The following is a 23,236-nucleotide window of genomic DNA, read 5'->3' as shown; positions in this document are numbered from 1 at the left end:
GGGCTGTAAGATGGGAGGTGGCCAGGAGCCAACTTGTCCAGGAGGAAGGCGCCTCAGGCTATCGATAAGGTAGTGTGCTGCTCCGCACTACTGGAGCAAGGCAGGGATGTCTCTGAGACTTGGTGACCATGGAGACCAGGGGAGGAAGTAGTGAGATTGTCTCTAGGTTCTGGCCAGTGAGTGACAGTGCTGGACTAGGGAATCCATGCCTGTCTGTTGTGTTTTACCCACTACTCTCCTTGCGGTCCCCACCCCCATCTAACAACCAAGACTCCTGGTGGATGACGTAAAGATAGCGTAAGGGAGGTGCTTTCGTTGGCATGTTTGAGTTGCCAGCATCTCTCCTTTTGTGCTTTGGGAGGAATTAAGTAAAACAAGGATTGTTTGAACCCACCACTGCAATGCCACGACAACCACTCTGATGGCTACTGAATGACTAATGGAGGGGAGGTAGTGTGTATGGCGTGGATAAGCCGGACAGAGATGATTTGTGTCCTGGGCAGGACAGAGAAGGACGGTGTGAAAGGCAAAGAAAAGCCTATGAATTGCCTACTTTTGGAATATTCCTTTGGGTCACATTTGTCTGAACATACCAGAAAACACAGAAATGGATGGGGGACGTGCGTGTTGCACAGTAGTGCTCAGTCTCACTGGTTTCATAAGGGCGTCCATCCGCTATGCTCACAGGCAGTATCCGTAACCCTGTAGCGCTGGTCTGTACTTTTACTCTATTAACGTTTCTGGTTTCAGTGCATTTTCTACCAGTCTCACATTTTCTGCAATTGACATTTAATCAGTGGGCTTATTGGTTTATATCGCTGATTTTCAAACTTAAGTTCTAATTTAAGTTTGCTGGTCACAGCTGCTTTTAGAGAATTCTCATTACAAGTGGGGAGAAATATTCCATTGTAAAGTTCATTGACCCCAGAGTCCAGCTTGTGGGCAACTGGATTTCACAATATTCCCATCCCAAATTCTTTCTTGTAGCTCTCTTCATAAGTGTCTCTGGAAGTGCTCCCATGATTGAGAAGGCTGGCCATAAAGCCAGTAATTGAATCGCAGCCCTTGTTAGCTAATGGAGGTCAAGGCAGCAGTTCTAAATAATGCAACTTGGTGTGCTACTCAGAGGTTCCCGGAAAGCCTTTGTTTTTTCCTGTGATTTTTCACTTTCCACTCTAAAGCAGTCAACAGCAATGGCCTTGTTCGGCTCATGAACAAACAGTAAGTTGTTACTCTTCTAAAACTAAGCCCTCTATGGGTGTCATTTCAGAAGTCTTGTGGAAGTTTCCCAGGTTGTTGCGGGTGTGTTATGGAGTCTGAATCTAAATCTAAATTTAAATGTTTATCGTTTCGAACATGTAAGCATCTTTAATGCATGAAAATACTGGTAAACAGTGCCCGATGGTGCTACTAAGGGGACTGAGGCAGGGGGATGCCTGTTTACAGACAAACTCAGTGAGACCCTGTCTCAAAGTAAAAGGTAGTAAAGCAAACAAATAACACCAAAACAGCATCAATGAAAGCAAAAGAGGGCTTGGATATAGTTCACTGGTGTAAGGCTTGCCTAGCATGTGGGAGGCTCTCGATTTAATCACCAGTTAAAACACAGACAATAAAACTACAACAATGTTGTGATGATCTGTCACCTGGCTAAAGATGCAGTCAGGAAAACTGATACAGCTTCGTATCAAGAAGATCTTAAATAAGCTTAAGTGTACCATCACACAGTTCTCACGCCACAAAAGTACATAGATCTGTTCATATTACCAGAGTATGGCTAGGCCTTGGACATGTGGTAAGACTTCAGTCCTGTAGAAGCACAGAATAAGGAATCTTGCTCATTTTAGGGGAACTAGAAGAGACCCCCTAGAGAAAGTGACCCCTGCAGTTGGTCTTGGAGAATGGTTAGGTTTTATGTGCAGGCAGGGTATGTAGATGTCTGGCCCCATTTCCCATGATTCTCAGCACTTACTGCACTGAGCAACCCTGTTGTGCTTGCCCTATCCAGTTTGTTAAGGACTTCCCCAACTTTTGCCTGGGAGTTGAGACCATTCACCTTCATTCGCTGCCTCCCAGGCGTACTGTGTTCCCAGCTGCCCTTTGCACATGCCAGCTTCCTCTCACCATCTTGAACTCCTTATGGGGCCTGCCCTGCCGCTTGCACCCAGTGCGGGATCGTGACTAATGAGTTGATTGATAGTTAGTTGCCTCTTATTTTATAGATGGCCCGAAGCACAGGTTTCTGAGGTGGCTTATTGGCGATTGTGTGACAGTAGTGGGTCAAGCATCTCAGCCTAGCCCTGTGTCTTCCAAGGCGAATTTTCAAACTACCCAACAGCTTCTCTGCATCCCTTGAGCCCTAAGGGTCCCCTTAACACAGGGTTTATTCTGGGCTAAAAGGGTCTTGTGGTGCCCTCTGCTGGTGTCACTAACTTCAGCCACACTATCAGGCAGGACCACACAAGCAGGACCATTATTACTACTGAGTCTGCCGTCAGTTCTTGCCTGTGAATGGACTTGGATACTTCACTGTCTGCTTTATTTAGGATTCTAAGGTGTGGAAATAAGTACACTCCCATGTTGCTGAGGATGGAGATAGGTGGATCTCATAACTCTTGCCCCTTGTCAGACAGTTACAGATTTCACCTCCAGTCTCAGGGAGAGGTTTCAAGACTTCACAGGCAACCCACAGCTCCTCTCCACCCCCAAGCTCTCACAGGCTGCCCTCTTCATTAGAATTCTGCACTGCAGGGGGCCCAGTAGGCCATCAGTATTCCTATTAGTAAAGTGCTGACAGGCTGGGTCAGTGGGGGCTGGGCTCCCTCATCCCAGGTGGCATGGACCCTTAATCTGCTTTCCTCTGGCTCTCCCTGGCGATCCTTCCTCATTGGACACCATACAAGGGCCGAAAGGAAAAGAAAGTGTGTGTGCAGGTGCAGGTAGAACATACTGCTTTTCAAATAAGATCAAATTCAACTCGAAACGGTAAGCTAAATAAAATCTAACCCTGGATTCTCTCTACCGTTTCCTCTTCCTGCCTTGACTGTTTCTAGGAGGTAATGACCTTGACTGGAATCTTAAAAGCAGCTGGGATTTGATTTGTTGAGGTCAGGCGGTACTGGAATCGGAGTCAAATGCACAGAGTGCAGATCCCAGCTGTGCCTCCATCTCCCTATGCATTAGTTTAATGCAAGCTTCGAGAGGACAGCAGCAGGACCACCAGAAAAATGCCTCCCCTGCCTGTATGGCCATGCAGTTGTCTGTCTGTACAGCAGAGTTTATTCTGATGGCCTCAAACTTGTAGGATGCTCAGTGATGCTGTGCGTAAAGACCTCAGCACAGAGCCCATATCTACACTTGACCTCAGTGTAAGCACTGCCAGAACAATGCCCTTTCATGATCTGGCACACAATTATTAATTTATTTATTGGGACTAGAATGGCCATGACATTTAAGCCACCCAGTGAAGACTGAGGAAGGCTGAGCCAGACTTGTCTGATAGCAAACATCAAAGATGCGTGTTTTCACTTTTGGGAAGTACGTAGTGCTGTGGGTAGGCATGGGCAAGAGCGGGGGGGGGGGGGGGGAATGGGCGCAGGTGTGTCCAGGGGTTTGGATGCCAGAGGGAAGAAGGTATTTTATTAATGCCTGTGTCTGAGCATCCGATACTCCCATGAGCCTTCACATCACTTGGTGGTTTCTTCTGCACAGAACTCTTCCTCAAGCTTCCCTGGCTCGGTGTGTTGGGCCCTGAGTCCCTGTAACACTGTATGTCTCTCGCAGTTGGGATTCTGAGGTATGTTATAGCCTTCCCGAGACACTTGACCTCTGTCAGAATTCCCTGGAGGCCACTAACCCAGCTCCCTGCATTGTGGCTGCCTTGCAGGCTGGTGCTTCAGCAGGAATTCTTGGAAGTTGCTGTGGGGTCAGTGTTTGATAATAAAAGACTCCTCCCAGTTCACACAGAGAACAAGGTCTCGCCATTTCTGTGCCAGCATTCACTCAGGGCTTCAGGAGTCTGCTACTATGTTCAATGTACAGCCCTAGCTGTCCTTTTCATTTCTCGTGTTAGGAATATATATATTTGCATTCCTTCCATTCTTTGATGAAAAGTAAATTTTAAAGTAATTCTTTAATTAATCAGCCTTGTCCTGGGGTGTTCCTTTTTCTTCCATTAGCAGTTGTTAGGTTGAACGATCAGCCTCTATAGAGGCGCCTCCTTGGGGACAATGGTTAAATGCCGGCTTTGTTTTGTGCTGCAGGCAGTAGCTGTGACTACGGATCCAGATGTACACAGCAGATGTGAAAGCCAGGCTGGCGTCCTTGGAGATGAAGGTCTGGAGCTGGGACCCCCGGTCACGGGCTTGAATGGGGGTCTGAACCAGGCTGCCCACCCCAAGAACATGACAACAGCCCAGGATGGCCATGGGCAGGGTGCCACAGCCACTTGTTCAGCCTCCAACCCGAAGGCCCCCAAAATGGTAACATCCTCAGTATGTCAGAATGGAAACTGCAAAAGCAGCCCCAGCAGCGACCCGGAGGCTGTGGAAATCAGGCCCAGCCCTTCCAAGCTGGTGCGTCTTTTCTCTGGGAGTCGGAAGAGGATGAATGACCACTCGGAGAGGCCTCGCTCGGTGGTTCTCGTGGGGAATTCCTCCACGTGGAATGCCCTGGCCTCCTTCCGTAAAATGGGATCTTTTAAAAGACTAAAATCCTCTGTCCTTCAAGGAATTCAGAACCGGGAGGCGGCAGATATTTCCAAGGAAGAACCATCAGGAGACCCCGGAAGGACTGCTCCCAATGGCACCATCACTATCTTGGGAAAGGGCTTGCGCAGGTACCCATCCTTAGGGCCTGCAGGGGATGGGACTGGGTCTGACTGTTCGGATCCTGAGGACACGGAGGATGCCTTCCAGAGGAGCACGCACCGTTCACGCAGCATTCGCAGGGCCTATGGCCTAGGCCGCATCAGCCTGATGGACCTGGGGCGGCAGCCAGCACCGGAGCCCGCCCTGTGTGAGATCCACGTGAGCAACCCTGAGCCCAGTGGCGCTGTCCCTCAACCACGCAGAAGCAAGAGCATTGACAGCTTGAGCGTCCTGAAGAGCTCCTTCAAGCGCAAGTCTGCATCCAACCTCACAGAACTGCCAGGCGACAGGCAGGTTCCCCCCAGGACCCTTAGCAGCTCATCCACTGACTCAGAGAAGCCCGGTGGCTCCCAGAGGAGGACCAGACGCTGGAGGAGCCCCATCCGCGCCAAGGACTTTGACCGAGTCTTAAGACTGGTGAGCAACGTCAAGGATGCGGCCTGGAAGAGGGAGGCCCCCAGGAGTGCAGCCTCTAGCCCCGGCCCAGGGGATGTGAATCCACCACTGGGGCCACGCAGCAAGCTACACGATGACTACTCGCGCCGCACCAGCAGCAGCGTGGAGCCAGATTCCAGGCGTGGTGGCCCTTTGTCCACACCCTGTGTCCCGGCACTATGTACTGTTACACCCAGTGTAGCTCAAGAACCCCACCTAGATGTGGACACTGCAGTATTCCCCCTGGAAACCAAAAGTGCTCAGCCCCTGGGAAAAGATGAACCTCGTGCCCGCAGTCCCTCACCAAGTCTCACAGACCCAGAAGGGTTGAGCCAAGCCTCCAATGAGGCAACTGCTGGCAGCCAGCTTCCCTTTGACCCTGTGCAGCTTCCCACCCCTCTGAGGCCCACCACGCCCAAGCCCCAAAGCCCTCAGAGCCCAGGGAGTACTAAATGTCCCAGTAGTGTAAGTGTGCTGTCCCTCAGTTCAGCGGACAGTGAAGAAAGGACAGAGGATGCTGCCCACAGGCAGCTGGGACCCGTGCCCCTGCAGGATACTGTGCGCACCACGGCCGGTGATGAGGGAGGAGAAAGCAGTGACAGCCATTTCCCCATGAATCTCAATGGGGCGGCCAGTCCGGAAGAGAGGAAGGAGGAGGTAAGGGCCCAGATGGAGTCCCTCTGGTGGGTGACCGTGTCAGGAGGGGTGCTTGTCTACCAGTGCTCTGCCATTCACCCAGAGAATTCCAAAGACTACTGGCTCTGTCCGCACTGAGTAGTTAGTTATATTGGATTCTAGCCGAGATGGAAGTTGTTGAATTTGTTTCCCTAGTTCTGGAGTGCTTTCCAATGTGTCTCAATGGCAGATTTGTACTTGGCATGTACAAGGTCCCACCAGCATCATACCTCCCCAAAAGGTAAACTTTATCTCACTTAAATTGAATTGCTAATGAAAATGATTCATTGATGTAGTGTTTACCACACCACTCATTGAAAAGATTTTTTTATTGAGTGTCTACTATGTGCTGCTAGGCTCTGGAGATAAGGAATTACTGTGGCCACTAGAATTGCTTAAAGGTTTTACATTATGAAACAATTTTATTACCCCATATCATCTGTGTATTTTAAATTGTTTCTGTCTCCTTTCCAACAGAGTGCTTGTAGATGCAATTCTTTGTTAGAGAACATTACATGTCTTGAGTCTTTTATTTCCTAGGAATGAATTAGAAATGTGCAGCTCAGTACCTGTCAAACCCAGGATGATGCTTCTTCAGAGAGATTTTAATGATGGCCATTGTATTTATTTTTAGGGTAGAGCTCCGAGCAGCTCGTGGATCGAATCAGCACATAGCTGTCAGAGCTACAAGAGCCGTGTTCCTTTCTCATCCTGTCAAACACCCAGACAATTTTACTTCATTGTACAAGTCTTGCTTTATAAGAACATTCAGTAATATCACCTTACATAGACAAGTGTGCCCACGTGTGTGTAAATTATAAATTGTTCTCTGCATATTTTCCTAGACCGTGTTATAGCTCTGAATTGGTGCTTGGAATAGGAAATAACCCTTTGGGAAATGTTCCCTCTCACCACCAATCCTGGAGAGGGCCGGCAGATGAATGGTTGCACAGTTGGGTTTGCAAGCAGAAGCCAGGGCAGCCTTTGGACTAGCTGTTATAAATTTGCTTAGATGAGAGCTTGCTCTGTAGCCCAGGCTGGCCTCAAAGTCACAGTCCCAGGTGCTGGGATCCAGATTGATGGGTCCCACACTTCCATGCCTGGCAAATAGCTATTTTTGAGCTTTGTTGTCCAAAGACATTTACATCATAGGGCCTGTGGGAAAGGACCTAGAAAGTAAAATTACTACAGAGTGCTTGGGGGAGACCTAAACCAGCTTTAAGGGTACCCCGTCAGCAGAGGTGCAACTTCTTTATTCCCTAGGCCCAGGATTGAAGATGTCTGGTATTGAAGATGATTGGTTCATTTGCATACTTAAAAAGGAAGTGTGGATCCCTTATAGGACACAGGCAGCCCTGAGAAGGAGTTCAACCTCTGCTGACTGTGGAGTTTTTATTGGCCAAAGGTTTTATCCACTCCTGGGCATGCTTTTCAGTTTTGCATCTGTACTACAAAAGGCCCAGACCACTGACTGGGTGTGCTTGCACACACAGCTAATCCCAGTGCCTGGGAGATGGAGGCAGGAGGACTGTGAATCCAACACCATTCTGTGTTGCAGCATGACTGCCTCAACGAAGAGTTTTGATTCGTTGATGGTTGAGTTCAAAGTCCTGTTGGTTTGGCCCTCTGACAAGGGTTGCACATTGTGGGCTGGAACCCATGTCGGTGACTGATTGGAGGCAGAAAGAGAAAGGGATGTTCCAAGTGACCTGAGGACCTTCCACTAGGGTCTCCCAATGTTTCACCCCAGGGAGTGAGCTTTAACTTTGGACTTTGGAGGGCCTCGGACATCCAAATGAGCCTTTGTGAGACATCCTCAAGCAGACACTGCTACCCCCATATTTGGAGGCCCATTATTCTAGTAAAGGGTTTTTGCAAGTCTAGCCGTTTCTATTATGTTAAAGGTAGGATCCGAGTGCTAAGATAGAGTGCTTCCTTCCCATTCTGAGTATGATCTCTCCGACAACATAAGCCCAGTAATATGTCTTGTGCTCTTATAATCTCATCCCTTGAGAGGTAGAGACAGGAGGGTCAGTGGTTTAAGGTAATTCTCAGCTATGTGTAGCCTTGATTATGTGGAACCCTGTCCCAGCAAAACAGAACACAAAATAATTTTGGGGAAATGTTAACTGTCTTAATCAGATCTGCTATGAAAAAGAGCTGTGGGGTGTTTGTAAGTGGGCAGAGAGTGTGTGTGGGGTGGGGTGAGGGTGGTAATGCTGCTGTCATATGCAAAACACGGTCTCATCCTGCCACCTGGTGGTGAATCTTGGTAAAGAACAGAGCTAGATTGGACATGATCCTAAAAATTATTCCTTCTTTTAGAAATGCCATTCAGAAGTTGAGTGTGCTGGCACAGATCTGTAAACCCAGCATTAGAGAGGAAGAGGCAGGAGGATTTCAGGTTCAAGGCCAACCTGAGATGCATAGTAAGTTCTATCTAAAAAAGACACACACACACACACACACACACACACACACACACACACGAGAGTTCAAGGCCTAGGGCCTTTCTGGTAGAGTTCTTGCCTAGCACTTGCCAGGCCATGAGTTCCATCTATGAACTTTGGAGATAAAACTTCTGCAGTATTAATATAGAATATATACAGGGACACTGTCTTTCTGCCTGCCATTGGCTGTAAGTAATGAGCACGAGCTCTGAGCCTGTCCCAGGACTGTAATGAATCTTTTGTGAATGTTCCTAATTTGATGGGATTCTGGCTCAGAAGATGCCATTCAGGTATCTTGGCAAACTGGGAAGCCTTGAACTTCTCTGGGTCTCCATTGTCCCTAAGAGTATGAAGTGACTGCCTGCCTGATAGGATTGTGGGAGCCATGTAGTCACTTATGTTAACCGTTTACCTAGCATCTTAACAGTTTTGAAATCCAAAAGAAGATAGTGGGTCTCCTGGAGCTGCAGTTACAGATGGATGGGAGTTACCATGTGGGTGCCAGGAGTCTAACTAGGGTCCTCCTGTTCTCTGGAAGAACAACAAGTGCTCTTAACACTGAGCTATTCCCCCAAAGCTATTGTCTATCAATACTGCATTATACTTTTACAAGAAGTTGAGAAATTCTTTGAATAATTAGATTGGTTTCTCTCTCTCTCTCTCTCTTTTTTGAGACAGTATTTTATTTATTCCAGGCTGACCTTGAACTCACCATAAAACCTTGAACTTCTGGGGGCTGAAGAGTTGACTCAGCAGTTAAGAGCACTGCCTGTTCTTCCAAAGGTCTTGAGTTCAATGCCCAGCAACCACATGGTGTCTCACAACCCTCTGTAATGAGATCTGGTGCCCTCTTCTGGCCTGCAAATATACATGCAGGCAGATCACTGTATACATTTAATTGGGGCTGGCTTACAGTTTTAGAGGTTTAGTCCATTATGGTAGGGAAGCACATCAGCACGCAGGCAGCTGTGGTGCTGGAGGAGGAGCTGAGAGCCCTACACCCAGATGGGCAGGCAGCCTGAAGGAAGACAGACCCTGGCCAGACTTGAGCTTCTGAGACCTCCCCAATAGTGCCACTCCCTATGAGCCTATGGGGCCATTTTCATGCAAACCACCACAGACACAACAAAGCACCACAAAGTTAGAATTAATATGTGAGACGAAAGTAGCAGAAATAGGGAGGTACTTGAAGTGGGGCCCTGGCATGTTGAAGGCCCAGCTCCTGGGGAGTGCTGGACATTCTGGGCTGACTGGGAGAAGAGGTTGGATGTGTTCCCTGAACTCCAGCCCGGTCTCTAACCTGAGGGTGGCCAGTTCCTCCACACGGGCTGCTGTGAGGTCAGGGTGGACTAACCAGTCCCTCCACGCAAGCTGTTTAGCACATCTGGCTTACTGTGTCTGTCAGAGGCTTGCTTGCACCTGACGATGCCAGGCGATTGAACTGCTGTGTGTAGCTAACTTTCATGCCGGTGGATGGGTGGACAAATGGAAGCTGGGGTTGGTCAATAGGTCTGGATATGATTAGAAAGGACCTGGCTTGGTGCTATGAGCTTGTACTTTACCCTGCAGGCACCGAGGAGTCAGGGAGAGCATGAGGCAAGGGGCCTGTGGAGTCAGGCTTGACTGGGCCAGCTTTGTAGAGGAGCTGCAGCCCTCCTCAGTCTAGTCCTGCGCTGAGGGGAGGAAGTCATGGACTGCAAAGTCACTTAGCGTTTTCTATGTACAGGGGACAGAGGGTCAGTAACATTTTGTGCCACCCATTCAGCAAGCCACAAACCTGAAAGACTGGGAAGCAAAAGTGCCCTGCTGCTAAAATAAAGCGTCTCTCCCACTGAGAGCAATAGAATCATCCAGCAGGGAAACAGTAAATTCGGGACACTTCAGCTTGAATGAATGCCTCTAGGGTCTTCTGATGCTGCTGCGTCTGCACGGTTCAGCAGAGGTGCAGGAAAACCTGGCAAGTCCTGAGATGTTGCTTCTGGAAGATTTTGAGGGTGCAGAAGTTATTTCACATAACCATTCCTACAACCAGGAAGATGATGTTATATCTAGAGAAGTGAATGTAGCTGGGTTCTGATTTGAACTCCCGATCCTCCTACTACCACACCTACCCTTTTGTGGGGAGGGGGAAACACTATTTTGCTGTTTCTCAGGCTGCCTTCAAGCTCTTGATACAAGATCCTAATATTCCAGGCCTAGGGCACTGGACCAAGCTTAAAGAAGTGTTTTTAATCATTGGGTGGAGTTACTTTTTTCTCTCTCCAACCTACAGGACAGATAAAGGCCATTTATTCTGCCGCTGAGTCATGCCCCCACCCCAAGCATATCATACTAATGTTACAAATAGCATGAATACACTGTCTAGTGTTTATGAAAGCCTGGGCTGGGGTATGGCTCAGAATCCGTGTGCTTTTTCTGGCACATGCCCGATCCTCAGCACTGAAAAGAATACGAGATAATCACATGAATATGAACCATTGTTATAGTATTTCCAAGTTTTCTCTCAATGAATGCCTTGTTTAATTTGGGACTAGAAAAGGCCTAATAAGCCTTAACTGAAATCCTAAAATAAGAAAAGTAAATTTCAGTACTCTTTTCTGGGGGAAGTTCTTGCCGCTGGCTAAGAAATGTGTCCCAGTGTATATGCTTTGTTGCCAGGTTTCTCCCTCCCAAGCTTTGCTGTGATAAGATCAGAATGGAAATTCCTTTCTGTCTGGGAGGGTGACAGGTGTGCTATCTGCATGTGTCTGCTGTGGTTGTAGACAGTGTCAGATGGTTTTTATTTGGAAGAAGGAAATGGGGGCAAAAGTGTACATTCTGTAAACTGAACATCGCCGGTGTTTCCTCTGATGGTCTGCTGCCCTGTGCTGTTGGAAGCGAGTGCTCCCTTCCTGTGGAATGGCACCCTTATGCCCAAGGAGAAAGTTAAGGCTTGGGGAGAGGGGAAGCTACAAGAAGACTGGGAATTTGAGGGAGGGGCTGTTTAGGTAAAGGGGACAGAGACCTTAAACACAAAAGCAAGCCTTCTCTTTCTGGACATGTTACTATGTCTTTGTTAGTTTGGTGTGTGTGTGGTTTGTTTGAGAGAGGGTCCTGCTGTGTAGCCCAGGTTGGCCTTGTCCTTTCCACCCTCCTGTCTATCTTCTGGGTCACAAGTCCTACTTGCGCACTCTGAAAAATTGTCATTCATCTGGGATCTTAGGAGATCTCACTTGAAATCATAGGACATATGTGTAAAACTCATACCTGTGCATGCCGATGCCATGTTGCTCAGGCTGGCTTCAAACTCCTTGTTGATTGTGGCACGTAAATTTTCATTTAGGGAGTAAAGTGCACAGATTGAGCATCCCTAATCCAAATGTTTGAAGGCCAGAACATTCCACATTCCAGCACTTGTTGAGCACTGACATGATCGTACACTGAAACTGTTTTGTGTACAAAATTGTTAAAAATAGCCCATGAATTACTGTTGGCTTGACTATAATGAGGCATATGTGAAACACTGGGGGATTTTGCTTTGGACCCTGTTTACTGTGGGATTGTGTTGCTTTGATAAAGTCTGTGACCAAAAGCAACTTGGGGAAGAGAGGGTTATTTCACCTCCCAGCATACAGTCCATCATGAAGGGGAAATCAGTAAGGAACGCAAGGCAGGAGCCAGGAGGCAGGAACTGAAGGAGAGTCTGCGAAGGAACACTGCTTACTGGCTTTCTCCCCATGGCTTGCTCAGGATGCTTCCTTATACACCCCAGGACCATCTGTCTGTTCAGGGGTGGCCCTGCCACCAGTGTGCTGGGGCCTCCCATGTCAATCATTAATCAATAAAATGGCCTACAGACTTGTCTACAGCTGATCTGATGGAGGCATTTTTCTCAGCTGAGGTCCCTCTTCCCCCAAAAACTCTAGCTTGTGTCAAGTTGACAAACAAACAAAAAAAAAAAAAAAAAAAAAAAAAACAAAAACCCAACCAGGACAAACCCATCCTTGAGATCTTTCTTTATTTGCATGTAAATACTCTAGAATCCAAAAATGTGTTGGGAGGTGGTGCATGCCTTTAATCCCAGCACCTGGGAGGTGGAGGCAGGTGGATCTCTGTGAGTTCCAGGACAATCAGAGCTGTTACACTGAGGAACCCTGTCTTGAAAAACAAAAAACAAAACAAGACAAAAATAATCTCATATAAACTGAGGGCATGACTGCTCCAAGGGATGGTTGAGGGGGAAGGTTTTTTATTGTAGATTCGAGGGAGCAAACAGCCAGGGACATCTGGAAGAGTCCAGAGCAGAGAGAGAAAGCTGGAGATTGAACATGGCCAGTAGTCTGAACCAGACCATGAGAGGAGAGAACGAGAGGGTGAGAGAGGAAGAGAAAGAGACAAGCGAGAAAGAAGGGGTCACGAAAAGAAGACATAAAGGGAGAGCACATGGCCAAATAGCAGGGTTATAAGGCAATGAGAAACCAGGGGAGGGAGGCAGGGGGCCATGGGTACCAAGTGAACCTGGGGGTCAGCATGCACTTTCGTATGCTCATAGAGACCACAGACAGCCACTTGTCCCCAGTTTGACAGATCTGAAATGCTCTGATCCTAGTGTGAAGGTACTCAAGTCATACTTTTAAATAAGGATTTGGGTTTTTGTAAGGAGTAAGTTTCTCCTCTGACTTCATTTTGCCGAAGTGTTACATTGGCTTTTTGAGGTAGATTCTCCTTAGTCCTTTCCTCCAGGGTGGCCAGGAAGGTTAACTATGGAAGCTGTGTTCCCGCACTCAGGCAGGGAAACTGCCCTCTACATCACTGTAGGGTGTGGTGAAGCAACCTGTGGGTCCCAACCCCCTTGGGGGTTCCATATCAGATAGCCTGCACATCAGATATTTACATTAGGATCTATAACAGTATGGAAGTTGCAGTTATGAAGTAACAACAAAAGTAATTTTATGGTTGGGGGGTCACCACAACATGAGGAACTGTGTTAAAGGTCACAGCATTAGGAAAGTCGAGAAGCACTGCCGTAGAGGGTCTTCCCTTTCTCTTCCATGGAAGAGCTGAAGTCCTAACTTTGTCCAGGCCTGTGGTTCTCCCGGAACATTCTGGGAAGTAAGATTGATGCCGTGTGCATTTTCAGAAACCTAAATCTCCACCTGAGGTCTTTGTTTGTTTTGTTTTAATATTCACAAATATCTTTAATTTTATTTCATTATTGTATTTTCTTCCGAATTCCACTGCTGGCTTAGTTAGCTAGACTTGCCTAACAAGGGATATGCAGCAGATGGCTGATACAACAGTTACCACCTCACACGTCTAGAAACCACAAGTTCAGAGTCAAAGTGTGGCAGTGACAATCTCTGGCTTGTAAATGTGTCATTCCTTGGCTGGGGAATAGAGCTCAATTGGTAGAATTCCTGCCTAGCATGCTTTAATCCCAAGAGTTGGGAAGTGGAGGCAGAAATATGAGAAGTTCAAGGTCATCCTCAGCCACGTGTCAAGATTGAAGCTAACTAGGGCTACATCCAACCCTGCTTCCAGGCAGCTAAATCACCTGAGGGTCTATGAGTCTTCAAGAGCTTGCTTCCTTTGTATTTGTATCCATATTTTCCTCTGTGTAGAAAGTCAACAGACATTGGTTTAGAACCCATCTAACCTGGGGTGTGCCCATTCTAATGTGCCTGCTTCTACAAAGCACACTGACAGATCCATAGCGTGGGCAGGGTTCCACTGGACAGCTAACCCTGTGTGTCTCTTTTGATTAAATGCTATCATGTCAGGTTCTTTTAAGCAAGTTTCTTTTCTCCAATTAATAATTTCCTATCATCACCAAAATGTTTCAAGAAACAGTTTATATTTGTTTGTCTAGTCTTTCATTTCTGTGACTAAGAAAAGTAAACTCTGTATAGGAAGAAAATACTGTTCATTGACTAGGAAAGCTGCTTGAGAAGAGTTCAGAAAAGCAAGAGTTAAAAAGGGCAGTCACCAGAGTGCAAGGTCTGTTTACCAAGGTTTATGACTTGGGTGTGACTTGATTACTCAAGCTTCAGAGCCTTGGAGTGAGTTGAGCCTGCTAGATTGGGCCAGGTAAAGCTCTGCATGGCCATGTAGGGCCCTGATCATAGCTTTTTAAAGACCAGAGCAACTCTGGGAAACATGGATGTGGTCAACTGCCTGTTCCTCCAGTGTGTGTGTGGGCAGCCCCTGTCCATGGCTAAATCTCAGGTAGGTTCTTAGCCTAGAGAGAATGATGCTTTCTGGAGTGTGTGTTTATAGTTCTAGGAATGAGCCCACTAGTCTACACTCTTCTAAGTGAACCCTGACAGTATTCCAGAAGCACCAAAGTTCTGCTTAGAATAAAAAGATTTCATTTAGAATCAGTGCAGCTGGGTGCAGAGTCCATGCCTGGCATGCCTGGCGTGTGTAAGGGTTCGGGTTCATCCATATGTAGACAAATCCAAGTTGCCTTTGGAAGAGATCTGTTTCCTTTTGACTGGGGAGCAGCATTTGAATGTGAGCTCACAGGGGCCTTCTCAGCTGCTTCTCCTGAAATGAATGTTTCAACTTGATATGATACTTTGTAACTAGATTTCAGGATTCCCAGAACATTTTCTGGGTGTCCTTTCAGAGGGTGTCTTTTCTTGTACCTTCGGTGGAACTGTGTAACACTGAAGTCCTTACAGTTGGAGTTCTGTATTCAGACAGTAGCAACTGTCTGACAGAAATGTGGCAGGAATACCTGCTAGGCTGCTTCAGCTGAGCCTGCCTTGCCCAGCCCCAGTCACTTCCTGGTGTATTTCTTTATTTTTGGCATGAGAAATCAGGTTGCTTGTTGCATAATCAGGGAAAAAAGCTTCTAGCCATTAACAACAACAAAAACTGAAAACTATAAAATGAATAAGTATACATTCCTTTGGGAGCAGTTAAGACTGCTCCATGCCTCTGATTTTGTTCTGTGCACCTGTTTGCCTAGGAAGTTGTCTGGCCCTTAAGTGACATCATATACATTTACTCTTACTGTGTATCGTATGTAGTTAGTGATTTGTTTGAGTCCCCCATAATGACCCGATTTTCATACAGAATTCAGGAAATGGTGTTTACTTTATAATTTCTCTCCTTTTCCCATGGTGATATTAGGGAGGCTAAAAGCATAGATATCTTCTCCTGGGTATGTATGTAAATATGTTCACCTCAGGGTGGTGAGAATCTGAGGTCTCGGTACCATTTAGATAGGGAAGGAAGTTGAGAGAGAATGGATGTCTTTTAAGAGAAATAGGTCTGTAGAAAGATAAATGAGGAAAACAAGGGTTGTGGTTCTCCTACTCTACAGTAGTGCAAGAAAATAGTGTGAGAAGGAGCCTAGGACCATTGGATTCTTTGGGGAGTCTGTTAGAGGCAGGTAGCTTCATAGGTGGGTGTGGGAGGGGTAACTTTACTCAGATGTCTTGGGCTCACAGAATTTATAGAGTATAATCTGCCCCTTCACAGGTTACAGGACAGCAGCATAGGCAGAGATTGTGAATAGAAATTCAGAGGACACCGGAGTGGCTGCGTGGCCCTGAGCAAACCACTACGCTCCTCTTTCTCTCCCAGTATTTCTAATTTGAAGAATGAAGAGGATGATGTAGATTGTCTATACATTCCAGCTTCTGTTTTAGCATCGGTTTTTATGGCTGATGATCTGCATTTATTTATGAGGTCCAGTATTTTAATTTGATACATGTATACCATATCTTTTATCTTTTTTTTTTTTTTTTTTTTTTTTTTTAATTGGGAATCTCACTATGTTATCCTGGCTAGCCTTGAACTCTTATAATCTTAGTGAACAGGTAAACATATCAGCCTGAAAATTAAGCAAGCCTTCATTTTAGGGCTCTTGTCCCTGGCACAAGGTTTCTCTTCCGGAACCTCTACCATTTAACCTTCTTCTGGCCCAGACTGTCTCTTGGACAGGGCAGGGCCAGGTACATTGCTGTGTCATCCCTTGGCCACCTGCCTCTGATGTGTCCTACCTGCCTTGCTGTGGAGGCATCTCTGCCTAATCTGCATATCTCAGGATCCTTCCCCAAATGGTAGCTCCTTAGCCTGTTGGTTTGTGTTTTTAAAAGACAAATAGGGACAAGCCAGATGGGTAGCACTGCCCTGTAATCTTGGCACTTTGGGAGTCTGGGTCAGGGAGATTGCCTCAGACAGATGGATGGATGGATGTGTGTGTGTGTGTACGCGCACGCGCACACACACACACACACACACACACACACACACACAGTGTGTGTGGGGTGTCCTTGAATTTTTTCCCCTCTTATGGGGCCTGCCACCCAACTCCCAGATAAATGTATTGAGACTTATTCTTACTTATGAATGCCTGGCTTGCTTCTAGCCAGCTTTTCTGAGTTAAATTAACCCATTTCTGTCCTTCATTTTGCCTCTGGGCTTTTTAACCTTTCTTTATTGTGTATGTTTTTCTTCCCTTCTTACTCGGTGGCTGCTGACCCCTGGCATACTCCTCTCCTTCTCCTTTTTTCTCTTCTTCCACCCTCCTCGATCTTTTTTTCCAGCCCAGATCTCTCCTTTTTATTCTCTCTGCCTGCCAGCCCCACCTATCCCTCTCTCCTGACTAACTATTGGCCATTCAGCTCCTTATTAGACCAATCAGATGCTTGAGACAGGCAAAGTAACACAGCTTTACAGAGTTAAACAAATGCCACATAAGAGAATGAAGCACATCTTTGCATCATTAGACAAATGTTCCACAGCATAAATGGATGGAACACATCTTTAACTAATATTCCACGAGAGAGAGAGAGAGAGAGAGAGAGAGAGAGAGAGAGAGAGACAGGGAGGGAGGCGTACTTGGAGACATTCAGGCTTGGCTCACAGCAGTTGCTGTGTCTACTGCTGGCAACTGCTGCCAGTCTCTGGACCAGCTCCGCTGCTGCCTGCCTCAGACTTTGGTGATCTGCCGAGTGGATTGGCACCTAGTTCCAGGCAGGGCAAGCCTTGGGGACGGCTACTCTACCTGATAGGCCTCTCCTGACAGGATTGCATTTCAGTTGTTTGCTTGAGGTTACTCGGCCAGCCCATGGCCCTGACAAGGATGTATACAAAAGTCCGCCAGATTCTAAACCATGCATACTTTCCTGATTGCCTTTGAAAAAATATATAAAGCTGAGTGGGCCTGGTGGTGCATAACTTCTTACTCAGGAATGGCAGTTAATAGGCTAGCCTGGGATACATGGCAAAACTCTGCCCTCCTCTGCACCCTCCCCCCAAAGATAGAAAACTTATTTAAACAATTAGAAGTGGTGGGCGGCTAACTTGAAGGTGGCACTTGGTGGAGTGTTTACTCAGCATATTCAAGGCCCGAGGTTTGATCCCAGGACTGCTAGCAAAAAAGTGTTGCCTTTTAGAGTCCTGGAATCTTGTTCTTGTTGAAACAGTCGTCTTTAGGTAGCGCAGGCTGGCTTGAATCTCCACTGTCCTCTTCTCTCTGTCTCTCAAGCACTGAGATTACCTCATGGACCTCCATGCTCATCTGAGGGTCATTGAGTATGGGATTATGAGAGTTATCTGAGAGTCAAGGTTAGCCTTGACTTGTCCAGACCCACACAGCTTGCTGGCAGTCTGGCAGTGTTAGGAACGCTGTCTAGTTTAGTCGACTCCCATCAGACTGTGGCTCTGGAATGGGATCGTTAAGTGTTGAGCCCTCAGGGCCCTAGATGTAATCTCTAGCACCTTCTATTTGTCAGTAGCCCCCACACCGAAAGAGAATCCAGGGCAGCTGTGGGTCTTGTTACACACTTATTACACACTCGATGTCTGGCTGCCGTGGCTAACCTCCTGCTGTTGAGCATATTTGGGAAACACCCATCTTGGTTGTATGTTCATTTTGTTATTGTAAACCTGCTTGCATCCTTAATGTCTCGCTGTAGCTTGTCACTGGTCCCCAAATATCTCTTAAACTGTAGTGTTAATTGAGCCTGGAGTGAAGTCCGCCTCATTGAATCCACAGGTGGTTGTGTTCTCACTGCCTGGCACAGTCACTTGAGGTAAAGAGAGTCTGTGGCTCTACAGAGTGGGCGGGAGGCAAAGGCATCTGCTCACCCCTGCCTGGATCTCTGAGCTCACTCAGCCTGTTCATTTGCAAAGGTGGTGAATGAAGATGACTGGCAGCAGGGCTCAGCCCAGGAGGAGGAGCAGACTGAGGTGCCTCGCATCTCTAGGAGGAGCTGGGGCTCAGGAAGGCACACCCGGCCACGGCCACTGTCTGACTATGGTCAACTGGCCAGCAGAAGCTTGTCCATTCCTGAAGATGCCATTGCTACAGACCCTCCAGATGACAACCACGTGGACAGGATGCACCCATCAAGAGTGACCACCACCAGCCAGCATCCACATGCCCCCTCGGGCTGTTCCAGGGGGGGCCGGAGAAGGCGACCTATATCTGTGATTGGAGGGGTCAGCTTCTATGGCAACACCCAGGCAGAGGATGTGGAGAACCTCTTGGTCCAAGTAAGAGCTGGTGTTTCCAACCGTGGCCAGCAGAGACTCTTGGCTTCTTGCCTCTGTTCTTCCTGCAGACTAAACTGGACACTGCTTTTCCTTCTTGGGGAGGGTATACCTCCTCATCCCCTTTTCCTCCTGACTTTGAAACCTGCTTGGATGCACACTAACAATCCATTCTCTCATCGTCTGCTTTCCAGTCTTCTTTCCTGGTGCCTCAGCTAACAGCACAGACTTGTCACTTGTCTGAAAAGCCTGAAACCTGAGCAGGAGGGGGGAGAGGGGCGCCCTGTGCCCTGCCTGACTTTATCTAGTGCACTTCCTGAGGGAGTGTCTGTGGAAGGACAAAGTGGTTCGTTGTTAGAATGCAAACGTAGGAACAAAATAAAGATGACATAGAAGGGGATGGGGGGTGGATGCAGCTCAGTGATGAAGATTTGATCTCATGCATGGAGCCCTGTGTCCCTTCCACCCACCTCCCAAAACAAAGAGGACGACCATGCTTGGAAGAGAATTTCTTTATCTTCTAAAATATTACATCTCTCTTCTCCTCCCTAGTGATTCATCACACCTTCACCCACCACTGCTGGAATGGACCTAGGCTTGAAACATACTAGGCAAGCTCTCTGCTGTGAAACAACACCACCGTTCCTTATTCTACTTTTGAATTGCAGTTTTGCTGCAAGTTTGATCCCAAACACCATTGGGCCTCAGCACATTTGGCAAATATTTTTTAAGTGTATTGTGTGTGAGCACTTTAGGGCTATAGAACATTCAAGTAAAGGCCCTAGGGGAGAAACTCACACTTCTTTGCGTATTTGGCCCAACTAATACCACAACAATGCTCATATAGTCACAGAATAGTTTATATAATAATTTGTGTGCTCAATTTCATTTTGAAAACCTGCTAGGTACTTTCTTAAATTTCTTGTAAAAATTCTCCGAGAAAGAAATCCGATAGTAGGCTTGAATTATGTGTTAAAGCTCGTCCTGCCAAGCGCAGCACAATGTCTCGCTTGAACCAAACACTGAAAAACCCTTGCTTAACCCAGTTGAGTTCTTCAAATAAAATCAAAAGCCCAGCATGGTGGCACACACACACCTGTGACCCCTCAGGTCATTCATCTGTATAGAATTGGAGGCCAGTGTGGACTATGAGACTGCCTCAAAAACAAATTTAAAAACCACGAGCAAAGCAAAGCAAAGCAAAGTTGAAGGCCCTTTTGTTTTAGGGTATTCCACTTGTTAGGAAGTATTTCTAACCTAAAACAATTTGTAATATATTTGAATGCAAGACTCAGTTGAGGGATGATCTGAGGTACTTAGACTTTTATTTCTGAACACCAAGATAGTATTGTGGGCAAACATGCTGGCTCATGCCTGCAATTCTAGAATTTAAGAGACTGAGGCAGAGGAATTGTGGGATTGAGGCCAGCCAGGTCTACAGAGCAAGACCCTGATGTACAAACTAAAGCAAAGGGGAGCGTGATGAATGGTTCCCTTTTTTTTTTTTTTTTTTTTCCTAGAACAGGGCAGCTCAAATGTGCCTATCTATAACTCCAGCATCAGGAAGTTATGACTTCAGGCCCCTGCAGGCATCAACTTATGGGTGGCATGCACATACAGACACCTGTACTGTGTAAAATACAAACCTTTTACAAAATGATTTATTTTTACTTTAGTTGCACCTCTGTTTTGCCTGCATGTATGTCTGTGTGAGAGTGCCTGATTCCCTGGAACTAAAATTACAGTTGTGAGCTGCCGTGAATTGAACTTGGGTCCTCTTCAAGAGTAGCCAGTGCTCTTAACCACTGAGCCATCTCTCCCAGCCCCCAAACAAAACCTTTTTTTTTTTCCTAAGCAAAGCAACACTGGAGATCTGTGACCATGTCTGTGTGCTGTGGCCTGGCCCCTGCTTCCTCAGCTCCTGCTCTGGGCAGCGTCCCTTCCTAACTGTAGCTCACAGCCCTGCTGCTATCTGGATCTTCCTCTCCCACAGATGCCTCTCTTTCTCTGTTCCTTACCGGTGCGTGGCTCAAAGCCGGACGAAATGTGACTGAGCTAGCACTGAGGCTGCTGTTGAAACTTTCAAGCAGCCTGTTGCCACCAAGCTTGGTGCAGCCTGCAGCCGCTTGCTGGCTGGGTTTGAAGGCTTCAGGGTGAGAACACAGAGATGTTTTGTGGCTCACAGGAGCTGAGACTTCCTGGCATCTTCTCACAGCTCTTCACTTCCTTTCACAGCCAGCAGCCAGGCCTCCGGTGCCTGCACACCAGGTTCCACCCTACAAGGCAGTATCTGCCCGCCTACGGCCCTTCACCTTTTCCCAGAGCACTCCCATCGGGCTGGACCGTGTGGGGCGCCGACGGCAGATGAAAGCATCCAATGGTGAGTCTTGGGGCTTCCTCTGTGCCCTGGGACCTTTTGTCCGTTGCCAGGGTTACCCTGAATTTTTGACTCCTGCTCCTGTTCTTATGTCCACACACCTAAGTTGCTGCAGAGCCATCCCAGTATCGATACCCAAGGTTCTAGTGTGGAGGGTGCTTTTGGTTGGTTGGTTTGAGGCTGTAGGAACAGCACAGCAGTCTTCTCCTAGCTTCTGCCAGCCTCACGGCTCCTTGGCTGGCCTGTGCAGCCCCTCTCCACCTGCCCACTCTGTGGCATTCTCTCTGCTGCAAATGGAGGTGCCCACATTTCCCCCTTCTAAGGTGGCCACCACCCCCGTACCCTCATCTTAACTTCCCACCTACGAAGACTTCCATCTAGGTTACCATTAGGGATCTGGGGTGAGGATGTCATTGTCATTTTGGGGTTCAGTTCAACCAAAAGTGCTTCAGTGGCTATGTCAATGTCTATCGTGCCTGCGTGTGCTTGGATACCAGAAAAGGTTGGAAGATGTTGCCAAGCTGTTAGGAATGGAGAGGGATTCTCCTCAGCCCTGTATACAGCCGAGCACCCTGATTCATAATTTGTGTGATTTTTTTTTTTTAATATAAAAAAAGAAAAACAGAAACAAAAACCTCAGGGTTCTTTGGTTGAAAAAAAACATCAAAACTAACTGACTTGGTTAAGAAAAGGGGATGCAACCTAATATGTCATCCATTTGGTGGAGTACCTGAACTCTGAACTCTGCCCCTCATACTACCTACATAAAACAGTGTGTGGTGGCATATGCCCATCATCTCTGCACTTGGAAGATGGAGGGAGAATCACAAGTTCAAGGCCCCCCTCGGCTACGGAGTGAGTGTGAGGCTAACTTGGGCTACATGAGACCCTAACTTAAAAGGGGGCAGAGAAGAAAGAGGAATGGATTAGGAGGATGTTGGCTGCTCCCAGAATGGCTGGGGAACTAGGTAGGGCATGTATGATGTCAGGGTTGCTCCCAGTACTCACAAAACGCCAAGAAGCAGTGTCACTGGGCACGATGCCGCCAGGGGGAGGGGGAAGGCCAGCCTGCCCTGTCCTCCTGGTGTTCTTCCAAGAGTCAGGCTCCCAGGATGGAGACTCTAGCTGTTTGAGCTCATTGTTCACCACGTGGGTAGTGGGACGACGGGGACAAGGGCTGGGAGTCCAGTCCCCTCCCCTCTGCATTTATGCAGGTATTTGTTCCATGCCGTCAGTGTGAATACAGGAGAGATGTAGGTCCTGCTCCCAGAACAGCGCCCTTGTGGTGTCAGGAACAGATCGGTCCTGACAAAGTCCTCCCTTGCCGTGGGTCCACTCATACTCCCTTTCTCCCTCTGCAGTGAGCATTTGCTGTGTGTGAGAGGAGGGACGGTGGCGAACAGGACAGAGTCGCTCCATCCCTTAAAGCCCTGGGAGAGAAAATGAATCAGCAGGGAAGTGTTTAACAGGACAGGGACACTCTGCAGGAGAAGTCAGCAAGGTGGGGCATACTCATGCTCAAACCACCTCACCTCATAGTGCTGTACCTACCCCAGATACTATGGAAATGCCCCTCCTTCCCTGAAGATAACCCACAGGCTGATCACTGCATCAGACATTGCTAGGCCTAAGGCCTCCATTGTGGTGATATATTATTTATGATTTATTAAAGCTTGCGTGAGAATTCAGAAAGCAAAGTCAGACTCAAGCTATAGAGGTCAGGCAGCGGTGACACACGCCTTCAATCCCAGCAGCCAGCAGCAAGGAGGTGGTGGTACACCTTTCATCCTGGGACTCAGGATAAAGAGGTAGACAGATCTCTGTGAGTTCAAGGCCACCCAGATCTACACAAGATTGATCCAGTCCTAAAGAGAAACAGCTCACACAAAGATGATCTCAGCACCTGGGATCACATGCCTGTATTCCCAGCACTAGAGGGATAA

General features: G+C 47.5%; 1 protein-coding gene across 1 annotated transcript in view; it reads left to right on the top strand.

Moving 5' to 3' along the window:
* Spata13 (spermatogenesis associated 13) overlaps positions 1-23,236 on the top strand; it is a 122,766-nt gene that overhangs the window by 48,115 nt on the left and 51,415 nt on the right. The window contains exons 2-4 of the mRNA XM_051195573.1: positions 4,263-5,960; positions 18,557-18,919; positions 21,152-21,296. Coding sequence (XP_051051530.1) covers positions 4,404-5,960; positions 18,557-18,919; positions 21,152-21,296 — 2,065 coding nt within the window. The 5' untranslated portion in view covers positions 4,263-4,403. The remainder of the gene's footprint in view (positions 1-4,262; positions 5,961-18,556; positions 18,920-21,151; positions 21,297-23,236) is intronic.

This window comes from Phodopus roborovskii, unplaced genomic scaffold, assembly GCF_943737965.1.
Source record: "Phodopus roborovskii unplaced genomic scaffold, PHOROB, whole genome shotgun sequence".
NCBI classification, from domain to species: Eukaryota; Metazoa; Chordata; class Mammalia; order Rodentia; family Cricetidae; genus Phodopus; species Phodopus roborovskii.
This window is presented reverse-complemented; position numbering and strand designations above follow the sequence as displayed.